This window comes from Cnephaeus nilssonii, assembly GCF_951640355.1.
Source record: "Cnephaeus nilssonii genome assembly, chromosome: 14".
NCBI classification, from domain to species: Eukaryota; Metazoa; Chordata; class Mammalia; order Chiroptera; family Vespertilionidae; genus Cnephaeus; species Cnephaeus nilssonii.
This window is the reverse complement of record NC_137085.1, coordinates 31,038,673-31,062,021: the sequence shown is the minus strand read 5'-3', so window position 1 is coordinate 31,062,021 and position 23,349 is coordinate 31,038,673. Positions and strand designations below refer to the sequence as shown.

The 23,349-nt window shown below is 45.4% G+C and overlaps 1 protein-coding gene across 3 annotated transcripts in view; it reads left to right on the top strand.

Moving 5' to 3' along the window:
* Positions 1 to 23,349, top strand: part of DAPK1 (death associated protein kinase 1) — a 158,966-nt gene that overhangs the window by 99,485 nt on the left and 36,132 nt on the right. For all 3 annotated transcript variants that reach the window (XM_079789581.1, XM_079789580.1, XM_079789579.1), the window contains exons 4-16: positions 10,769 to 10,907; positions 12,863 to 12,992; positions 13,169 to 13,217; positions 13,305 to 13,331; positions 13,802 to 13,954; positions 14,764 to 14,809; positions 16,602 to 16,691; positions 17,201 to 17,293; positions 18,531 to 18,650; positions 19,117 to 19,215; positions 20,013 to 20,111; positions 21,392 to 21,490; positions 22,436 to 22,633. In XM_079789581.1, coding sequence (XP_079645707.1) covers positions 10,769 to 10,907; positions 12,863 to 12,992; positions 13,169 to 13,217; positions 13,305 to 13,331; positions 13,802 to 13,954; positions 14,764 to 14,809; positions 16,602 to 16,691; positions 17,201 to 17,293; positions 18,531 to 18,650; positions 19,117 to 19,215; positions 20,013 to 20,111; positions 21,392 to 21,490; positions 22,436 to 22,633 — 1,342 coding nt within the window. The remainder of the gene's footprint in view (positions 1 to 10,768; positions 10,908 to 12,862; positions 12,993 to 13,168; positions 13,218 to 13,304; positions 13,332 to 13,801; positions 13,955 to 14,763; positions 14,810 to 16,601; positions 16,692 to 17,200; positions 17,294 to 18,530; positions 18,651 to 19,116; positions 19,216 to 20,012; positions 20,112 to 21,391; positions 21,491 to 22,435; positions 22,634 to 23,349) is intronic.

Genomic DNA, 23,349 nt, shown 5'->3' with positions numbered 1-23,349 from the left:
AAGTCCCCTAAGATAATGAGGTAAAACATATCCCCTGTCTCTGGAAGGGAACTCAAGCCGCTGTATTTTTTCTGAATAATAATTACATTCATTGAGGACTTTTTTTGTGCCAAGCATTGAGCTAATAAGCACATTATAGACATTTAATCTTCACAAAAGCCCAAGGAGGTAGGGCCCTGAACCCCGATCTGGTTATCTTTTGCTGCGTAGCCAACGACTTCAAAGCTTCGTGACTTCAGATGGCAGCAGTCATCTGTTTTGATCAGGAATCTGCGATGTGCCAGCTCATCGCTGCGGTGCCAGTGTTACAGACAACCGGAGAAGAACCAAGCAACACTTAGAGAGACAGAGTTACATTTATTATTATTATTATTATTATTACGCGCGGGCCCAGAGGAAAATGTCTCTCAAATTCTGGGCAAAGTCACACAGGAAGTTTCCGGTATTTATATGTTTTTTTCCTTCTTTGTCTCCCAAATAAGGATTTTTTCGGTTCCCTTTGCAAGTTCTTAAAGGGCCCTATGTGCTGGGGCTTTGAGACCTCAACCAAAGGCCTGGCCTGGCACCAGCACTGATAACTTCGTCTGGGGAAGGTTTATGGCCTCTTTGGAACAGGGAGTAGTCTTATTTCCTTATTATTTAAGCAAGCAAGCATTTGCAGAAGCCAAAGTAGCAGGGTTAAAATGTCTAACACCAGTTTTTGTATAAGATGGATGCTTCACCAGCTCATCGCTGTTCCCCGCAGCACCAGCTGGGCGACTGTCCGGGGCCCTGCATCACACGGCTGACGTGTGGAGAGGTCCCCTGAGCTCTGCTGCTTCTAGACCCTGTGACATTCCTGAGTTGGCCAGCGCACCTGACTGACCTCAGCCCAGGTGTCTGTACCTTTTCCTGCCTTCACTGGGCCTGTCATGTCAATGCCCGCCACAGTCCCGGCCCAGGGAAGCAGATTCTAGAAACATTCCTAAATCCCTTCACCTGTATCTGGAATTGACTTCAAGAGCCGCCTGGGCAGAACCCTAGGCGTGAGAAGAAGAGACCCAGAGATATGTGAGAACCATCTTCAGAGATGGGGAGGGTGACTGTGTGGGTTGCAGAGTGGCTTGTGTTCTGTAGCCCGAGTTGTTTGTGAGCATCGCCTGGCAAACTATAGCCAGTGGGCCGGAGCCTGCTGCCTGTGTATGCACAGTCCTCGAGAAAAAAAAACAAAACAGTTTTTAAATGGAGGAAGAAAAAAACACACCAAGAAGAATATGTAGCAGAGTCGAGTAGTTGCAAGCGAGACGGTATGGCCCACAGATCTTGGTGTAGGAAATGTTTGTTCTGGAGGCAGACTCTGGATCTGTGTTAGCAGAGCAGATTCCAGGTCTGCGCAGGAAGGAGGTTCCTGACTAGAGCTGTCCGTGCTAGGCATGGCGGCCCTCAGCTGAGCGGTCGGCAGGCAGATGGCTGTGCCCAGGGCACTGTAGGCCAGTGGTGTGATGGTAAACGTGTAACAGCGGGTTCTCCAGGCCAGAAAAGCCCTGGTTTGTAATGTTTGTCTATTTCTATGATACAAATCCCCCCATGGCCCATTTCCAGTCCTGACGTGAGGTCACCGAAGGCGGAGTTGGGACGAGATGCGTGTAACTGGCTCTGCAGTGGGCTCAGGGCATCACCAGTGGTCATGCTGCCCTCGGGTGGCTCCCGCTCTAGAGACACACGGGGGCTTGAGAAGGAGCCTCGTGCTGGAAAAGGCTTTGACGTTCCCTCGGCCTCTCGGGACTCACAGGCAGCTGTCATTGATATCTGGAGAGCAGAAAGATGAAGAGCCTTGCCATGGACCACAGAGCTGCCGAATTCCACCTGCTATTTCATTGTCCTCACGTTGGTTTAGAAAATCTTGATTTCTGCAAAGATTGATAAGCTTGAACAAAACATCACTTTAAGTAACGTTAAAAGGCAAGTGACAGATGGGAGAAAACATTTGGGATACAGAAGAGATCCAGGCTTAGTATGGAGAGGAGGTAAGGAGCATCCATCAATCAATTCAAAACAATGACAGTCTAATAGAAAAATGGGTAAAGGGTGTGTGGGCAGACAGTTTATACCTACTCAAATACAAACGGCCGGTAAACCGATGAGAGAGTATTGGTCTCTCTGTCAAGCAGGGGAACGTAGGATAAAACAGTGCCCCGTTTATTTCACCCATCAGATTAGCCCAAACTAATGATACCAAGCAAGAGGCTGTGCTGACGCAAACCATTCCTTAAATACATAACAACCAGCATAACCTTTGACCCAGAAATTCTATATGGGGCTATATATCCCCCAGCTGATAAAAATAAAATTCTCACACCTTCAGAGGAAGCAGGTAGAGCAAAAAATCATTGCCTCATTGCTTGTTATAGTAGAAAATTGGAAACACATAATGGCTAGATAAACTCTGATCTAGACATCCCGATGGATATCAGACAGCAGCGAAAGCAGGACGTGAGAAAGGGTCATTGCAAGGTGAGCAAGCAAACTGCAGAAGAGCGAGCGTAGTCTGATGCCACTTGTGTTCTAAAATGTCCATGAGTCAGTGCTGTGTAGGTGTCTCTCTCTCACACACACACACACACACACACACACACACACACACATACACAATGTTGTGAAGGGCTGTGCACCATGTTCATACTAGGATATACTTTGGGGGCGGCAGGGAGGGGAGAGGGCCAGGATTAGGGAGGAGGGGAGCTAGTCAGAGGGACTTCAGTTTTATATATGCATGTTTTTTGTTTTTCTTAAGAAGAACATATTTGTGTATTTCGTGTGTAATATTTCTAAGAAACCAAATTACAGTTTAATTCTCCCCAAATGGAACGGAGGGGGGAATTCCCATCCCCCTGGGTAAGCCCGGATCTTCCAGGTTGGGCAGCGGGGCCACATGGGGAGAAGGAGTGTCTGGGTGTGCTGGTCGCTTTGGCCCGTGAGATTGAACTTGAATTTCCTGCTGTTACACAATTGAGGCTGGACAGAAACCTGTTAAATACATCTTTATTTAACAAGGAACTAGAGTCACTTTAAATGAGTGCTGTTGGGTCGGGGTTGCCACACTTCCTCCTGCTGAATCCCAGCCCGCCTTCCCCCTTGGGGCGCCCTTTCTCCCCCTTCCCCTCCCCCCTCTCTGGCGGCTCTCAGCACATCTAGATTCCTCTATGGCCAGACTCAAAGAAAGATCCATAGAGAGGTGTTCTCTCCCTAAGTAATAGGCCCAGCTCCCAGCTCACCTATTACTTATCCAAGTACCCACCTCTCCTGCAGGTGTTTGGCCCCAGGAATGTCCACCCATTTCAGGGAAACCCTACTTTTTAACTCAGGTGTGTGTGGCCTCATTCCATTGTCAACAGGACAGCCACATCTGCAGGCACATCAGAATCTGCCGCCATCAGCCAGCATCTGGAACAGAGAGCAACACAGGCAGTAGCTTCAAGGGTTTTTCTCACCCCATTGCCTGTGGCCAAGAGAAGTTAAGGCATTTACCTTGTGTCAGACACCCATATCCTTACCCCCAGCCCCCAGCAGGAATGATGAACAGTAGGTATTGATATTCCCCATTCTGTAGGCAAAGCAACGGTGCCTCAGCAGGAAACTTAACCTTAACCTCTCTGAGTCACAGGGCAGATTGAAACCCAGAATGCCTTTACCCTTGGAACGATGTTCTTCCCTTAGGGATTTCATTCTAGAAACGTTCAGAAGGCTCCTGCCTGCTTTGTGCACAGCCTCCCTGGGTAACATGGGAACGAAAGAAAGATCACTTCCCCCGCGAATGTTGAGTGCCAGGCTTTCTTTTCTGTGAGCATCCCCAGCATTCCTTTTAAGTTGTTACTGAATTTTAGGTGAAACAGATAGAAATGTTTTTCAGAGAAGCTTGCATTTTGGATCCAAAGAAAGTGTGAAGGTTAGGAATTCCTTTGATATTTTCTGTGTAATTCGGGGATATTTTCTTAATTTAGATAAGCAACAAATGGTGTTCCCCAAACCCCAACTCTACTTTGGACCTTAAAGTCACACCTATTTCACTAATGGGAAAAGGAGGGTGTTAGGCCTCATCTTTCCCTTTAAATTCTGCAAAGTCCTCAGGAATGTGAATTGGAACAGGAGAGGTGAGAATGTGAAAACCCTCCAGGACTTCCCCAAGATTAAAGAGATAGAACAGTCAGCACACGGGGAGGACAATGGAGCCCTAGTTTCAAGTTTGGGTTTATTAGGAGGCAGAGCCAAGAAGCTGTGAGGACTTCCCCTCACGCCGGCACAATCACAGCCACCTAGACAGTTACGTTTAAAGGAAAAACCGCCTCAAAGGATTGAGGGGATTCCTTCAGGACTACAGCAGATACGCACTTCTCCCCCACATGTTTCTGCCCTGAATTTGAAAGTTTTTAAACAGTGGGAGAACTGGAAAACAAGACTGACAAAAACTATCGGATTCTAATAATCTCTCTCCTCCTGAGTTGCTTTAGCCATCCTGTGACATTTTGTTCGAAGCCTGTGAGCAGTTACTATCTGTTATGGGTTGAATTATGTCCCCCCAAAAAAGATAAGTTGAAGCCCTAACCCCAGTATATCATAAACTGGCCTTATTTGAAAAGAGTATCTTACTAGATGTAACCAGGTTAAAATAAGGCTGCTAGGGGATCCTAATCCAGTTGGACTGGTGTCCTTATAAAAAGCGGGAATGCTGCACAGAGGGAAGACAGCGTGAAGACAGGCTGAGGCTACGTAAAGATGGGAAATTGGAGTGGTGCATCTACTTCCAGGGGATGCCAAAGGTCGCCAGCCACTGCTAAAAATTAGGAAGATGACCCGGCTGACACCTTGATTTCACACTTGGAGCCTACAATACTGGGAGAAAATAAATTTCTCTTGTTTTAAGCCATCCAGTTTGTTAATGCAGCGCTAGCAAACCAAGACAAGTACCTGTACCTAGCCCTTATAAAAGATACATTTAGATTTTAAAAAAAAGATACATTTAGGATAAAATAAGATTGAGAATGTCAGTTCATCTGTCCTGGGTAATATGGCATGTTTTCCAAAGATGGCTATAGCATCATCTCCTGACCTACATGTTTGTCTAGACCCTGGAAACTCCTCCATCAAGAGATGGCGTCTAAATCCCCTTTCTTTGAATCTGGATGGGTTTATGACTCACTTTGATGCTGTGTGACTTCTGAGGCAGCTTCTGCCCTGCTTGCTGTAATTCTCTCCCTGGAGCCTTGGATTGCCATGTAAATGGTCCACTTGTATTGAGTCTGCCATGCTGTGAGGAAGCCCAACTAGCTCAAATGGAGACCACATGGAGACATGAAACTACCTGGAGCGAGGGGCCCAGACAGAACCAGATGCTCCAGCAGTCCTGCAGTTTCTACTTCAGCCACTCTCTGATTGCACCCTCATGACAAAGACAGACCCTGCGCCAGAGCTGCCCAGCCAACCCGTCCTGGACTCCTGGTCCATAGAAACCTTAAGAGATAAGAAAAAAATGATTGCCATGTTTAAAGCTACTATATCTGTTACACAGCAATAGGAAACTGAACAGTTAGTGTACTCTGCTTTGCACTGAATGCTTTCCTTTAATTTTAATTCTAATGTTTAAAATGTACTGTATTATCACTTCTGATTAAATAAATTTGTATTTAGAGCAGATGAAACACAACCACAAAATCTCAGTGGCTTAACATGATAGGATTTATTTCTCACTTGCTCAAAGTCTAATGTGGATGTCACAGGTTGGCTGGCTCTCCCTCAAACAGTGACTCGGATACATATTCTTTTTTCTTAATTTTTTTTTATTGATTTCAGAGATGAAGAGATAGATGATAGATAGATAGATAGATAGATAGATAGATAGATAGATAGATAATAGGTAGATCAGTGATGAGAAAGAATCATTGATCAGCTGCCTCCTGCTCACCCCACAACGGGAATTGAGCCCACAACCCGGGCATGTGCCCTAACTGGGAATCGAACCGTGACCTCCTAGCTCATAGGTCAATGCTCGAGGGGCAGGCAAGGGATCCATATTCTTAAACCTAATGTCTCTGTTGACCCCTGGTCCTTTTTGGGGCCCTCTGCTGGGTATAGAGGTGTCAAGGGTTATTTTCTGGTTAGTTTCATTTTAAAGAACATCATCAAAGAGGAACCAGGACCCAGGCCAGTCTGCCCCCAGGCAGTCTGGAACAAGTAAACCATTTGCTCCTTGGTGTCCCTGGGTGGGAAAGATAAAACCTTGTGATTCCTTAGCTGGCTGTAAATTGCTCAGATTGTTTGGCCTCATTTAACTATAGTGTCTCTTATTCCACTTGTCAAGGAATCTCCCCAGCTTCTTACCATCCTGCCTCATGATCAGACGCAGTCCCAGAATCAAGTCCTGTTAAGTCTTGCATAATTTCTAGGAAGAGTTAGGAACCCCAAATAGTGTTTTATTTTAGAAGTTGGAATCCTGTGATCATTTCTCTTATGTAACTCTGAAGGCCCACTTTGTTTTTAAAGCTGTAATGTATCCTAATTACATTCTGTTAGGGATAGCTTTTAGGAGAGGCATTGGTGGGAGGGAAAGGAATGGGAGGAGAGGGAACCTTCACATTTCCCAGCTCCCTCGGAGAAAGCAGCCAGTGCGAATTAGCATTCATTTCACGTAATTTCCATGATAATGCTACAATTTAAAACACTCTGACTCAAAGACCTAATAAAGGAGGTTAGACTTTCTAAATTTGCCGCACAGATTGCTCATCTCTCCATCAATCTTCCTTCTCTTAAGCAAAATGTAAAATTTGGAACAAAGAGCAAAAGTGCCAAGGGTTGACTGATCCCTTGTTAACATTATTCTGCTCTTCAGCAATATCTTCAGCCTTTGAGTTCTGGTTCCGAGCATGTGTGTGAAGTGCCTACGTGAAAAAACCTTCAAGGCACTTCTACCTTCTGAGATGGGGGGGCAGGGGGGGCAGTAAACTGCCAAATGATGCTTGTCTGCTCCCCAACCTTGGCTGAAATCACTTCCTTCCAATTACTTTGATCAATGACTAAAGATTTTCTAAGTAGAGACTCATGGTGGAGACATCTGCCTTCCCGAATGGGTGTGAGGAGGATGCATACGTGTGTAGGGCCTTCAGGCAGCCAGTGATGGGTGCAGGCCTAGTGAGCTGGGCTCCCTCACCTCCTAATGTCCAGCTGCATGACTTGGCTTCCTGGACAAGAGACGGTGTGGACTCACCGTGAACAGCAGGAATCTGAACTGGACCTGCGAGCGGGGTAGAAGGAGGAAGCTGGAGATGGCCCGTGCCTCCTTCCTCAGTCCTATCAGGCGCTGCCGCCCTTCGGGCTGGTCCCTCACCTGCGGGGGGGCTCCAGGGTTGTTCCTGGTTCTCACTTCTGTGGTCAGGAAGCACCTTGGAGGTGAGTTGCTCAGCACAAGAAGACTATTCTGAATAGGGGGACCCAGCCGGTTTGGCTCAGTGGATAGAGCATCAGCTTGAGGACTGAAGGATCCTAGGTTCAATTCTGGTCAAGGGCCCATGCTGGGGGGTTGCAGGCTCGATCCCCAGAAGGGGGCGTGCAGGATACAGCCGATCAATGATTCTTTCTCATCATTGATGTTTCTGTCTCTCTCTCCCTCTCCCTTCCTCTTTGAAATCAATAAGTATATGTTAAAAAGAAAACTGAGCCCTAAACGGTTTGGCTCAGTGGATAGAGCGTTGGCCTGCGGACTGAAGGTCCCAGGTTCGATTCTGGTCAGGGGCATGTACCTTGGTTGCAGGTACATCCCCAGTAGGAGGTGTGCAGGAGGCAGCTGATTGATGTTTCTCTCTCATCGATGTTTCTAACTCTCTATCCCTCTCCCTTCCAAACTGTAAAAAAATCAATAAAATGTATATATATTTTTAAAAACTGAATAGGAGAGTATGAGATGGCCACTCCAGCCAAAAAAGAAGAGCTAAGACTTGGCCTGGGGCAGCAGTGGGGTTCCTAGCAAGGACTTGGGCCTCCTGCCTGTACCAGGCTGTTCAGGAACTCAAAGATTCTCCCCAGCTCCGGGCAGCCAAACCCCAGCTGTATCTCCGTGTCAGGAACCAGCAGCCTGTGTGAGCAGGGGGAGTGTGGAAGGCCCTGGGGGGGGAGGGGGTACGGAAAGAGAAGCTGGGGCTGGGCACCACAGTCCCTGGAGAATCCCTCCCGGGGTGCAGCAGTCTGGCCACACCCATGGACTGGAGGAGGGAGGGAGGAAGCCGGGGCGGGGAATTTTATGGGGAAGCCTGCCTGGCGGGGCGGGGCGGGGCGGGGTGGGGTGGGGGGAGTGGGGGGTGTTCTGTAGGAAAAAAGGCGCTTTCCTTCCTTGGTAGGAGTACCAGTTCTGATTTCTGGGCCTCGGCCTCCTGCCAGACCTGCCGGCCAGTGGCTTTATGTATATTTACTATCTTTATCCTCAAAGCCCTAAAACTAATAGGTCCTATTATTCCCATTTGATGAGAAAATGAGGCTCAGAGAGAAGGAATAACCTCTGGCTGCAGAGTTAAGATTTCAGCCGGTTGTGCCAGCTGTGGGCCGGCCTCCCACGGAGCAGCCCTCTGTGGCACCAAGGGCAGAGGGCACAGAGGCAAACATCTGTCTCAGCAGCGGTCGGTTGACAGTTTACCATTTTTCCTCCTTTTTGTTCCCTATGGTTGAAGGATTCCCTCTCCATTATCATTCTTTAAAACATACATGTATGTAGGTATATATATATATATATATTTAAATTTTTTTAAATATGTTTTATTGATTTCAGAGAGGAAAGGAGAGGGAGAGAGAGACAGAAACATCAATGATGAGAGAGAATCATTGATCGGCTGCCTCCTGCACGCCCCACACTGAGGACGGAGCCCGCAACCCGGGCATGTGCCCTGACCTGGAATCGAACTGTGACCTCCTGGTTCATAGATCCACTCTCAACCACTGAGCCACACCAGCCAGGCCATTATTGTTGGTTTTCAGAGGAATAAGAACACAGAGAAGTGAGAAGCGGAGGGTTCGTGGGGAGGAGAGGGCAGCCAGGCTGAGAGGCTGCAGACAGGAAGGCCACTACCCGGACAGTGTTGCCAACTGCAGGCCTCTGCCCCCCGGGGGAAGGGAGCGGGGGCTGCTGTCCTTCCTGGCTGGCTCTGGCGCTGTGACACATCGCAGATCTGCCAGAGCCCTCTGCCCGGGCCCCAGGGTGGAGGAGTCACCTCGCCCTCTGGGTAAACATCCGGAAGTTAAACATCAGAGGGTAGCCTTGCTGCAGAGGCAAGTAATTAAGACTTTGAAAAGGGGTCCTCGATTTTCATTGTGCTAAGTCACCCGGGGTGTTTGTTCAAAATGCTGCTGCATTTCCTGATCCCCACTCTTAGGAACTCTCAGGCAGCAGTTTGGAAGTGAGGCCCAGAATCTGCATTGTCAAAACACCCCAAGCAATTCCCACCCTGTGCACCGTGGAGCAGGCTAAGGAAGACACTGACTTGGAGGGAGGACTCTGAAACCTTTCTTTAAGAAAACAGCTTTTTTTGTCCTATTGTTAATCCCGTGAGCACCTGTCGTCGATATACACTGAGTGGCCAGTTTATTATGACCTCTGAACGCATAATAATCTGGCCACTCAATGTATCTGTATCTCAAATGGGTACCAAAAGTATTCTAGACTTTTGCTGGAGATCAACCACCTATTTACCCTGAGCTTTCTGTCAGCCAGTGCAAAGGGGGAAACTGATCAGGTGCACGATTTATAGTATCTTCAATATCAAATAAATGAGGTACTCAAGAGAAGTACACTGAGTGGCCAGATTATTATGCGTTCAGAAATCATAATAATCTGGCCACTCAGTGTAGGTATGATGTTCATGGAGCTGTCTTGCTGAAAGAAAGATAATGAACACAGCAGTTATATGCATAATTGCAGTTAATTATTACGTTGTGAATGTATAGTTAAATGATAAACATTAACTTATAAACACTCTTATTAAGAGTTCCCTGTTATTTACCATTAATCAGAGGAGTTTGCGCCTTCATCCACTTGATAAGAAAGTTTTGGGTTCTTGCTATGTGGCGGGCACTGTTCAGGAAGGTGGGGACAGATGTGGGTCAACAGCTGGGGCTGATCTCTACCCTTCTGGGCCTTACAGTCTGGCCAAGGAGATTGATTAAATAAATCCCCAACAACCATGTGCACTTCAATTTTGTGTAAGTTTATTCTTATTACTTAGGGTATTTTTTAAATTCATTACTAAATGTGATTTATATTGTATATAGGGATTTGCCAATAAACAAATACTAAAGAAAAAAATCCTTGTCAGACTATGTATTGTGACTTGGGGTTTAAAACATTGGTTGACATATGGAATATGAACTTTCCAGGTACCCTCTGATTGAGCTAGGAAGAGGTATTTTTAATAAATTCTGTAGAGTTGCCATTTTGTTTCTTAGTCAGTGAGTTGTGACTTCATCTCCAAATATGTTTAATTAAAATGATCCCCATTGATCCCCACCCCCACCATGTCTCTGCTTCTTCCCTCAGTTGTGAACATAATGCCATTAGGAAAATGGTACCCAAGTGCTTTTGAGCACAAATGTACCTGAATGCAGATTTCTCATCCAGTGAGAATTCTGATTCCATGCCTAGCACATCCTTATGCTGTTTTCCGGCCTGAAATTTGAATGTGCCGATAGTCTATGAGAGAACACATCAAATGTGAAACAGAACTGTCATCGGTAACCTCTGCTTCTTGATTTCCAGGGTTGCAGGTGGCGAGCTGTTTGACTTCTTAGCTGAAAAGGAATCTTTGACTGAAGAGGAAGCAACTGAATTTCTCAAACAAATTCTTAATGGTGTTTACTACCTGCACTCCCTTCAGATTGCCCACTTTGATCTTAAGGTACGTCGCTGAGTGTTAGAGAGAAGCTGATGGAAACCACAGCACTGGTTGTTTGCTAAGGAAAAAATGGAAGCACTTGAAAGAGAGACTTGTCGTTCCTGTGGGTATAGCAAATGGAATTATCAGTGTAAATCAGCCAGTGTATAATGCATGCCTTCTGCAGTGACTCCTAACTTTTTGTGGAATAGAGGCTTAAGATTAATGATTACATTTGAGAATCCCTGGGGAAGAATCAAGGGGTCTCATCAGCCAGGTCTTTAAGCAACGGAGCTGCTGTTGGTGGTAGGACATTTTCAGCCGGGAGTGCCCACTGGCTTCCCAGTCTCCATCCCCCTGTGGCTGCAGGGCATGTAAGATAGAGCCTCAATCTCTACTCTTCCTCTTGATGCAAAGGCTTATGGGTCTGACTCTGTTACCAGCAATCAATCAAGCCAAATTCTGAGACTGGCTAAGTGGGGTCATACCTGGCTGGAGACAGGGCATTATGGGAGCTAATGTCATACTCCCAACAGTCACAGAGATCATGGTCTCTTTGGGAAGGTAAGACACCCGTGAGCCACGGAAAGTGACAATGTCAATGTTAAGATTCAAGTGCAAAGTAGCATGTGATCAATTGCCAAGTGAATGATTCTTATCAAGGATAGGACCATAGCAGAGGAAGGACTTTCTTCATGCTATTGTAGCAAAGCTATGAAGACCCCATCTGTACCCCCCCAACACTCACTAAGGCACACCCCAAAGACTGCTGTTGCAAACACCTATGCTCTCTGCTTGACATCTGATTTCTGGCCCTGGGAGCTGGCAATGCTAAAGAGTAAATGCTGCCCTATCTGGTTTGGCTCCGTGGATAGAGCATTGGCCTGCAGACTGAAGGGTCCCAGGTTCGGTTCCAGTCAACCACACATGCCCAGGTTGTAAGCTCAATCTCCAGTAGGGGGCATGCAGGAGACAGCCGATCAATGATGATCTCTCATCAATGTTTCTATCTCTCTCTTTCCATTCCTCTCTGAAATCAATAAAAGTATAGTTTAAAAAAAAAAAAAGAGTAAATGCCCACAGGCACAGCTCTTAGCCATGAAGGATGGCGAGATGGTCCGTAAACCCCCAAACTCCCTCCTGTTTTATTTGGAAAACTCTTGAGTGCTACTTTTTCTCCCCAAGTTCCTCAAGGGGTCACAATCCAGTCACTCCTAACTTGGTAAGATGCCTTGTATCGGCTTCCTTCCATTTCCTGTCTCCCCATTCCTCTACCAAGTGGCTCCCACATAAGCCACATGCACCCAAATGTCCCAGGTCTACTCCTGGGAGAACCTAAACCAAAACATTGATTTTTCCTGGTGTTCTGTTGCAATTACCCTTTATGCCTGTTTTTCAGTTGTTTTTTCAGGGGAGAGGAAGAGTTATTCAGCCGCCTTACCTTAGTATAGCATAGCTTAGCTGCTATATTTTTTTATTGTGGTAAAATAAAGATAACATATAATTTATACCATCCTAACCATTTTTAAGTATGCAGTTCAGTGGCATCAGTATATCCACCTTGTTGTGCAACCATCTCCACCATCTACTTCTAGAACCTATTGATCTTCCCACCCTGAAACTATGTGCCCGTTAGACAGTAACTCCCCGTCCTTTCCCCCAACCCCATCTTCTCACCACCACCATTCTACTTTCTGACTCCATGTATTTGCCCATTCCAGGTACTTCATATAAGTGGACTCATATAATAGTTATCCTTTTTTATCTGGCTTATTTCAGTTAGCATAATGCCTTCAAGGTTCTCCCATGTTGTAACAAGTTTCAGACTTGACTTCCTTTCTAATGTGAGTAATATTCCATTATATTACCTACCACATTTGGTTTATCCATTTCTCTGTTGGTGGACATTGGATTTTTTCCCACCTTTTGGTTACTATGAATATCGCTGCAGCACTATTTTTTTCTTTTTTTTCTTTAAGCCTGAAAACATAATGCTTTTGGATAGAAATGTTCCCAAACCTCGGATCAAGATCATCGACTTTGGGCTGGCCCATAAAATTGACTTTGGAAATGAATTCAAAAACATATTTGGGACACCAGAATTTGTTGGTAAGTTTCTTTGCTCCTGTGGTCATTTATTTCTCATAAGCATTATGTTGGCAACATTTCCCTGGTGGCAGCATCATTTCCCTGGTACATGTGTCTGGTTTATACATGAAAATATGACCTGTTGGTTTGCTTCCTTCCGAAACTCTCTCTCTCAATGTGCATTTATTTCCTCTTAGCTCCTGAGATAGTCAACTATGAACCTCTTGGTCTCGAGGCAGATATGTGGTAAGTAGCATACCCTTGATGTTGTCATCTTTCTGATTTAATTTATTATTATGCTGACATTTGTTTTTGTTTCTGTTTCGTGTCTAGGAGTATTGGAGTAATCACCTATATTCTGTAAGTACCAGAATCCACAGCTCGTATTCTAATCCTTCTTTCTTTGAGACCATATGTTTTATTAAGCAGTCATGTTGATCTCTTCAGCTTATGCATGCTCTTTATGTAAACATTCATTTTACACCCCCAGAACACGCGTAGTTTATACTAATTAAACATTTTCTCCGACTTTGAAGTGAGTCATCAGAAACTGCAGCATAGTCACTGGAAGAAAGCATGTCTGTCCATCACTGAGGAAACAGGATAGAGGTTTTTTGTCAACTACTAGATGCTGTTCCAGATTAACTTTTTAAATGCATCCTTTGCATTAAGCCGAAGCTTTTGTGCCTGACAATTAAATGGAATTCTAAAATGATTGCCCAAGCACCACATTATAATCTTATTCCTCACCCCCCTTATCAGATATTATGGAAATGGAATGACAACACAAGAGGTAATTGTTCATGTTCTGTGCCCCACTTTATCAACAGCCTGAGTGGGGCCTCGCCATTTCTCGGGGACACTAAGCAAGAGACGTTAGCAAATGTATCCGCTGTCAACTATGAATTTGAGGAAGAATACTTCAGTAATACCAGTGCCCTCGCCAAAGATTTCATAAAAAGACTGCTCGTCAAGGATCCAAAGTGAGTGTCCCTTGTTCCTGAAAAGTGCTCAGCTGTGGCCTCCGCTTGACGAGGGTTTGCCCCCGTCCTGTGCACGAGGCCAGGCTTGTGAGACTCCGGTGGTTTGCTCCTCGCAGAGGGACGCATGCCATGTGAAACGCCTCAGAAAATGCAGGCTCCTTTGTACCTGTTCAGTCAGTCCTGCAGGCACAGTGAGATCACCACACAGGCGTACTTTTTTCTCGACTTTCTTCCACGAAGCAAGCCCCAAACTGCATTTTCTAGAACAGTGGTTGGCAAACTGCAGCTCGCGAGCCACATGCGGCTCTTTGGCCCCTTGAGTGTGGCTCTTCCACAAAATACCACGTGCGGGCGCGCACGTACAGTGAGTGCAATTAAAACTTCGTGGGCCATGCGCAGAAGTCGGTTTTCAGCTCTCAAAAGAAATTTCAAGCCGAAACCGGTTTGGCTCAGTGGATAGAGCATCGGCCTGCAGACTCAAGGGTCCCAGGTTCGATTCCGGTCAAGGGCAGGTATCTTGGTTGCAGGCACATCCCCAGTAAGGGGTGTGCAAGAGGCAGCTGATCGATGTTTCTCTCTCATTGATGTTTCTAACTCTCTATCCCTCTCTCTTCCTCTCTGTAAAAAAAAAAAAAAAAAAAGAAAGAAATTTCAATCGTTGTACTGTTGATATTTGGCTCTGTTGACTAATGAGTTTGCCGACCACTGTTCTAGAACATCTGTTTTGTAGGCCCAGCCAGCAGGGAAACAACCATAGTGTTTGCTTCTGTGGTCACAGCATTTTTTTTTCTGTCTCTCTCCCCGAAAAGGAAGAGAATGACCATTCAAGATAGTTTGCAGCACCCCTGGATCAAGGTAAGCTGCATGTGGTGATTGGTTTGGGTATTAAAGGGCCTCCTGAAATTCGTGTGTTCCAGGGCATTACTAATTCTGTGGGTTCTAACCACAGAACACTTCTGGAGTGTTGTGTTTGCTTTTGGTGCCATATTTTAACACAACTAGCAGATAAGAGTATGCTAATGATATCAGAGGTGGAGAGGAGAAAGCTATCCTAACACAAGATTATAAAGGGAGCTAAAGGTCAAGTCTACTCAAACTGAGCCCTCATTCCAGGAGGCCTTTCTGCCAGGGCTATGGCCGCCTCCTGGCATATATCACCTTTATATTGCCTGCCTGATGCCTTCGGGCATTTAGATTAAATAACGGAAGTTGCTGTGGATGAAAAGGGGTCCTCTGGAAAGTAACCTCACAGCTCGATCTGATTATAAATTTCTAACTGGGCAGGTCAGAGTGGGTAGTCAAGCCCCAGGCATAACACTTTTTTAGTAAGAGGTTTATCTCTGCCTTAAGCAATAGACAAGGGTCCATTGTTTACTGTGTATCTATGTTAACACACCTTTGAAATAAGGGATAACCACCCTCAGGAGAGCACGTAATCTTGTTAACTCTCCTTTAATCCAATCCCCACCTTGCTTTCACCCATCATCCTATAATCTTCTTTATGTTCCCTCCCTAATTTCAGATGCATAAAAGAGACTGAAAATGTCATTCCCAGAAGCATTTGAAATCTTGCTCCCTGGCACCAGCTTGGTTCAAATAAACTCTGATAAAAATTCCCCACACAAAAGACCTGAAGTTCCTTCAGCAAGAACAGAAAGGCCTGAGGGTGGGGGAACATGGCAGTTCCAGAAGACAATCAGGGAACCAAGAAGCAGGTTGTGATGCAATGACGTCATTACAAAAGCAGGTCTGGTGCAGCTGGAGAACTCTTTGCCTGTACCAGGCCCAGACAGTTGCTAGAAGGCAATGATGTCTCTCTCAGAGGCAGAGCTTCCTGGGAAAAGGAGCAACAGAAGGCATGCTAATGCTGTCAGACAGGCTTAATTCGATGACCTCTGAGGTGCCTCTGAGCTCTAAATTACTTGATGTTCAAGTTCAAATGCCTCAGAACATGGCCTGACCATCTATCTTGCCACTCCCAGACTTCCAAGCTCAACTTTTCAACTTTTCCCCAACATCCAGCATCCAGTCTTCTTCTCCTTCTCCTTCTCCTTCTCCTCCTTCTCCTTCTCCTTCTCCTTCTCCTTCTCCTTCTCCTTCTCCTTCTCCTTCTCCTTCTCCTCCTTCTCCTTCTCCTTCTCCTTCTTCTTCTCCTTCTCCTTCTCCTTCTCCTTCTCCTCCTCCTTCTTCTTCTTCTTTAAATATATACATATATGTGTTTTATTGATTTCAGAGAAGAAGGGAGAGGGAGAGGGAGATAGAAACATCAATGATGAGAGAGAATCATTGATCTGCTGCCTCCTGCACGCCCCCAACTGGGGATCGAGGCCACAACCCAGGCATATGCCCTTGGCCAGAATTGAACCTGGGACCCTTCAGTCCACAGACCTGATGCTCTATCCACTGAGCAAAACCAGCCAAGGCTGCAACATCCAGTCTTTATAAATGTAGCAAATCCTTAGCCACAAGCATTAGCCTCTGCCGACTAGGTTCCTAGATCTTGCATTTTATTTCAATATGTTTTGTTATTCTAGCAAGGTAAATGTGTAAGCAAGTATTCCAAATAATGAGAGGTTTCAAAAAATTGTCATGTAACATGTTTCTGTAATTTGAAAGTTGTAAATATTTTCTTGGACTTTCATTTTAGCCTAAAGATACCCAACAAGCACTTAGTAGAAAAGCATCAGCAGTAAACATGGAGAAATTCAAGAAGTTCGCAGCCCGGAAAAAATGGAAAGTAAGATTATTTGACATTGAGGGGACTTGCTGATTCTGTTTCCTGTGCATTTCCAACAATTGTATGAGTTTTGATAGTCACATTGTCTACCATTACCGGCTTGCCTGGGACCAAGGACACAGGGCAAGACCCTTGCGTACTATGCTTCTCTGAGGGGGGACGTGCAAGGGTTTTGCTAGGGTAAGAGCTAATTCCTCAAAGAACCAAGAACAAAATATCAAGAGGAAAAGGGATGGAGGGCATCCAGTTCTGTCATTTAATAATGAAATGCAGAAGGAGACTTTCTATCCTATTGTCTTGATGTATAAGACTTGTATGTAGAATTATTCTTTAAGCAAATACATTCCAACTACTCATGAGATGCCTGCCCCCGAGAATGCATGCTATCAGCAGTGAATGCCATCTCAAAGACTGTCACTTGCACTGATTTGAGTATTGTTGCATAAACTCTCTCCCCCTGCCTTTAGTTATCCTCTTTTTTTCTTCTTTTTTTTCTTCTTTTTTTTAAGCAATCAGTTCGCTTGATATCACTGTGCCAAAGATTATCCAGGTCGTTCTTGTCCAGAAGTAACATGAGTGTTGCCAGAAGCGATGATACTCTGGTAAGCAAACTTGTTTGCCTTGGTGAGGTTCTTTCTTAGCACTGTGTACTTAGCATATCTAGGTTGTTTGATTTGTTCGACAACGCCGAAAACCTGAAGTCCTGTAAATGTCAGACTTACCCTTCCTCGTCTCAGGATAGGGAGTTGGGATGGCTGATGTATGTCCTCTGTTCTTCTTCATCCTTTTTTTGTGTGTTTTGATTTGCACTATACCTACTCCCACCCATTACCTCTAACACTACCACCCACCTCCTCCCACACTCACAGTTTGATAAAAGAGAGCCTGGTCAGTAGAAGAGGGAAGAGCTCATTTTAATTTTTATTAACTGAAATGAGAGCCTTCTATTGCCATGACCTGGGAGACTCTTGGGTTGTAGTAGTACAAAAGGGGCAGATAATCCTCTCCCTGAAGACACACACACAATTAGAGAAAAAGCAGTAGGGCTTGCTGGTGTAGTTTGTGGTAGACCAGGAGGCTAAACCCACTTGCTTTGTTAGCATTGTACTGACTGTCAGTACAATGCTAACAAAGCCCTTGAGAACAACTCCATAATTTTTTTTCCCCTTAATCCAAACTGAAACCTAATCACAGATTGACTCTTCAGATATGACTAGACATATTTGAATTCAACAAGACTTTGCTCTGACAGTCAGACAACAGGGCTTTGTTAACCCTGGAGGTAAAGGGAACTCCAGGAAAGGCAGAAAGGGTGATTCTGTGGGAACCAGGCCACTCCTGTAACTGAATAGTCGGCGTTTCCTGAGTGGAATCTGGGGATTCCAAGGGCAGGATCACACATCAGCACACACCAGCTCTTTTATTCCCCCCACCTCCCCGAAGTTAGTCGTTTCCCTGAGGCCAAGCTCTAGCCTTGTAGTATAACAAGAGATTGTATACATTAAAAAAGAAAAAAGAAGTGGGAGAGAAGCAAGGTAGAAGAAGGGAGAGGAAGAGGTGGAAGGCTGGATTTGGGAATTGTGGGACCAAAGAGAAGATAAAACTATTAATATAAGAGAATGAGAATGATTGAATATTATACATTAAAATCATCCTAAATAATCAGTTGGGAGAAATGACATTTATTGCAAGAAAAGTTTAAGGAAGAAGAGGGACCCAAGCCGTGTAGGAACTCCAGGTGGGAAGACTTCTTCCTCCCAGACCTCGGGTTCTCATTCATCTCAATAGCCTGCGAATCCGAGGACATGTTATAGCACTCTCTTTGTTGTCTCTCTCGAGGATGAGGAAGACTCCTTCGTGATGAAAGCCATCATCCATGCCATCAACGATGACAATGTCCCAGGCCTGCAGCACCTCCTGGGCTCATTGTCCAACTATGATGTTAACCAACCCAACAAGGTCTGATCCTGTTCTATCAGGGATAGTAAGGCGGGCAGGGGGTGGGGGGGTCATGTGACTGTGCACCTCCAAGTCCCAGGGGGAGAGACCCTGTCTGCTTCCTCATTCTCCCTTCTAGTTGCAAGCTCCATCCTGTGGGAAAACTCACTTCTCTGTGGAGAGTGAAATGACTTAGAAATAAGGCCTTTTTGCATTCAGAGCCTTGCTTCATGCAAGGCCATTCCGCATGCACCTCTAACCATGAAAATTTAAAGTACTCACCCCACACATGAAAACGTTACCTTCTGATTGTGAAACCAAAAGAGGAAGCATGCTGTGCTCTGCCTGTCTTCCATTCTTGTTATGAAGCAGTCCTTATGCACCTGTTGAGACATAGGAAGGTGTGTGGGATAGCAATGATACTTTGGGCATTTTTTTCCTACCAACCCTGAAAAATAGTTTTGTTTTGTTTTCTTGCCTATTCCAGCATGGGACACCTCCGTTACTTATTGCTGCTGGCTGTGGAAATATTCAAATGCTACAGTTGCTCATCAAAAGAGGCTCAAGAATCGATGTCCAGGATAAGGTTGTCATTCTGTCTAATTGCAAATAAATTAATTTTTTAAGTATTCCCAAATGCCTCTCATCTTAGAGGTAACAGAGAAAATAACATGTATGCTCTACTTTCGTTTCCTATAAAGGAAGATGAACTGCTTAAGTAGCCTGGTCTAAGCGAACAGGTGTTGTAGAGCAAGAGGAAAACGCTGATCTTTCTCTGGGCTCTGTTTTTGGATATCAGCCTTTCCGTGCGCACTACCCCGGATTTTCCTCCTCACTGATCACTTACTGAACAGTGTTATTGTAAGATGTCACAGTTGGGAAAGTTTTCATTGTCTAATTCGTCTCCCCAGAAATGTATCTGCCTGCTTGTTTATTAGGGCCACAGGGAATGATGATATGCTTGGAGGTGTAAATAGCATTGGAAGTGTAGACACATTGATTAACAGTTAATAGTCATTACTAGTATAATAGATCTGGCCCTTGACAGTATAGGGAATTCCAACCAGAAGTTCAAGCGAAGGCGTTAAGAAAAGAGAAACAACTTTTTATTTTAACATAATTCTAGAGTTACCCAAAAAATCTGCAAAGATCATACACAGAGCTCCCTGATCCTCTCCCCGCAGCTCCCTGGAATGTTAGCATTTCACATAACCTCTATCCCTATGCAAAAATAAATGAAATGGGGGAGAGGGGGTTATTCCTCATGGAAGGTGCTTCTGTGGAGTTTGCCGTCACAGAGGAAGGGGAGTAGAGTGTGTCTGAGCGACGTGCATTCAGATCCCTCCACTCTGGAAGTGTGACTCCACCCTGGTTTCTGCACAGGGTGGATCCAATGCCATCTACTGGGCCTCCCGGCACGGCCACGTGGATACCTTGAAATTTCTCCATGAGAACAAATGCCCTTTGGATGTTAAAGACAAGGTAAGGCCACTTTTCTTAGGGACGGGGGAAGTAACTAAAGGCTGCATTTGAGCTTCGTCTTGCCGCGCACCTCAGGACCCAAAGAGCAAGGATTCAGGACCCAAATCTTCCTACAGAGAATTTAATCTAGAAATTCGTTTTTGCCGGTGGCTTGGTCTAATGTTAAAATCTGCTGTTAGCTGAAACCTGCCAGACAGTTGCAAGCTGTGATTTACTTCGCATGAGTAACAGGAAAACTCTAAGTTCTAGTAGAAGGACAGCCAGAAAGAGACCCGAGTCTGAAGCTCACATTGGCTCACCATGTGCGTGTCTCTTGACCACACTCTTCATCTTCGAAGGGGCTGACAATGCTGACCTTACAGTCACTGGCACTGGGAGGGTTCATGAGACAATGCATGTAAAGTAAGGCTTTGGGGGCACAGATGTTATAAAATTATTGACTCAGCAAGATACCTTACTTTCACATATTCAGGTTCCATTCAGTCCATCCTACAGTCCTGCACCTGCACCAGGTGAGAAGGATTCCTACCTTCTCACCCATTATGGGTCCTCCTGTGCATCCCATCTCTGCTGCTAACACTTGCAGCAGAAGGTGTCAGGTTTGGTCAGAGCTGCCACACACAGTCGTATGGATTGTGCCCTGCACCAACCTAAGAATGACATTCACATCAAAGACAAGGGTATTTATTATGGCAGTTTTCTGTCAGGTGGCAATAAGGTATCTGTTTTGTTTTAATCAGTTTATTCTAATGATTTTTTTTGCAACTATAAGTAAAATACCTTATGGAAGTTGCTTCTATTGCTAATTCACTGAAAGTTAATAGTGATGTTTTAAAATCTCTGAGAATATAAGAAATGAGATTCTACACTTGGACAGTGAAATCAGAAACATGTTAGTTAATAAAACTGTACATTTACATATCTTCTGGGTGATGAACACAATACTAAAGAAAGGAGTTTTGTGTTTAAAGAAATCACATAGCTGGAAGCAGCAGTAGATAAAGTGTGAGAACAGCCATCACTGACCAGGGAAGGCAGTCTCACCTGGGGTTGTATGACCAACAGGATGAGCCTGGGTGTGGGTTTAACACCAGCTCCGTGATGGACACTCCACCCTCAGGGTCCCTGGCCCAGGCACCATCTGGACAGAGGGAGGTGGGCACCCCCAGAAGGAAGGAAGTGGAGCCAGGTGTGTGTGGCCAGGCCTCCAGTCCTATGCCTTCCAGTCCCCACAGCCTGCACCCAGGGGCGCTCTGACTCTCTGGCTGTTTCTCTTGCAGTCTGGAGAGACAGCCCTGCACGTGGCGGCTCGCTACGGCCACGCCGATGTGGTCCAGTTACTGTGCAGCTGTGGCTCCAATCCCAATTTCCAGGACAAGGTGGGTCACGGCAGCTGGAGTCCTCCCTTCCTTCTGCTCTCTGCATGGATGTACAGGCAGACAGTGACATGGCCCAGTCCTCCCACTTTTATCCAAGTTTCTGCTTAGATTCCAGAGGGCAGGGCTTCAAACAGAAGCACTACCTAACATCCATCTATTTAATCCTCTGGACAACTCTATGAGTTGTTATGACTGTTACTATCATTCTCATTTTACAGAAGAGGAAACTGAGGCAGGGAGAGGTTCAGTATCTTGCCCAAGCTCACACAGCTCATAAGTGGGAGAGCTAGGGTTTGGGATTCGAAACCACAGGGTCTGGTTCCAGAGTCCCTGTCAGTAACCACTAACTCTAATGGCCTCGCGTAGGCAGACATATGTGTCTAATGATGCTGACCATGAATATATAGCCTTACAACCCTATAGATCCCACGGCCAGCCCACTCTGACTATTACACCATGGTTATCTCCGTTACTTTTATTTGCCTCAGCAATAAAATGATGAGTTTATGTGACTCATCTTTGTCAAATGCATGGCAGACATGGTGAGGCATCAAGATTGTTGTGAGAAATCTTGTTCAAAGAAGTCCTCTCCTACCATCAGTCACCTCAGATGAAGTAAAGGAAGCACTTTTGTAAGAAAGATGCTAAAATTCCACCTGCACTGGGGCTCGATGGTTCCAAAGAGCTGAGCTGTGGATTCCTGAAGGGTTCCTGAAGTCCTTTGTCGCTCAGATGCTGACAATGCCAAACACATCCAATGCACAAGCGTTGAGGAAACAAACTGAATGAAGGAGAGGCCTGTGTCGGTTAATTTCAGGCTAATGTTTCACTCCAGTAGCTGTCAGCTCATTCTCTCCGTTGCCTTGACTTTGCTGCCGAGTTCAGCGGGGACTCGCGCCTTGCCTGCACTTCCTCTCATGTGATTGCACTTGTCGCCTCGGCCAGGAAGAAGAAACCCCTCTGCACTGTGCTGCCTGGCACGGCTACTACTCTGTGGCCAAAGCCCTCTGTGAAGCCGGCTGCAACGTGAACATTAAGAACCGAGAAGGAGAGACGCCCCTCCTGACAGCTTCCGCCAGGGGCTACCACGACATTGTGGAGTGTCTGGCTGAACACGGAGGCGACCTTAATGCCTCTGACAAGGTACGTTGTGGGTGAATGCATCACACTCACCGAGAAGTGGTCTGGGGGGCTGGAGGGACCACAGACTTCTGCAGTTAGCTTACCCAAAATGAACTTGAATGCAGCACATTGTAATTATCCTTTCTCTTCTCTGTCCCAAAGATTCCATGAGCTTTTCTAGATTCTGTTTAATAATTAATATTCATTTGTGGCATGCAGCAACATTGAGGAATTGGTCACATGACTCGGGTCTCTTTTATTTTAGCCTTTTCAGCTGGGAGCAGGTACAGTGATGATCGCTGAGCCCAAGACAATCCTCATTTAGGGCTAAGATTGGCAGTGCACTATTACTTTGTAGATACACAAAGAAATAGGTGGCTTATTGATTTCCATCACCTGCTATTTTGTAAAAGACAATAAACCACTCTTACTTGTCTGAAACTCAATTCTAGACCAGGTGTTCGATTTTTAATTAAGCAAATTCAATACGATCTGTTTTTATTGTGAGCTTGTACTTAACATGAGGCTGTGATCTTGCATTATATAGCTAGATTTGGACACTGTAGTTAATTTAGTAACTGCCATTTGTGGAGTATTTTCTTGGTACAGAGAAGTGGTTCTCAGCTGGGGCGACCTTGCCCCCAAGGGACATTTGGGAATGACTGGAGACATTTATTGGTCGTCGTGGGCGTTACTACTGGCGTCCAGTAGATAAAGACTAGTGGTGCCTCTTATTA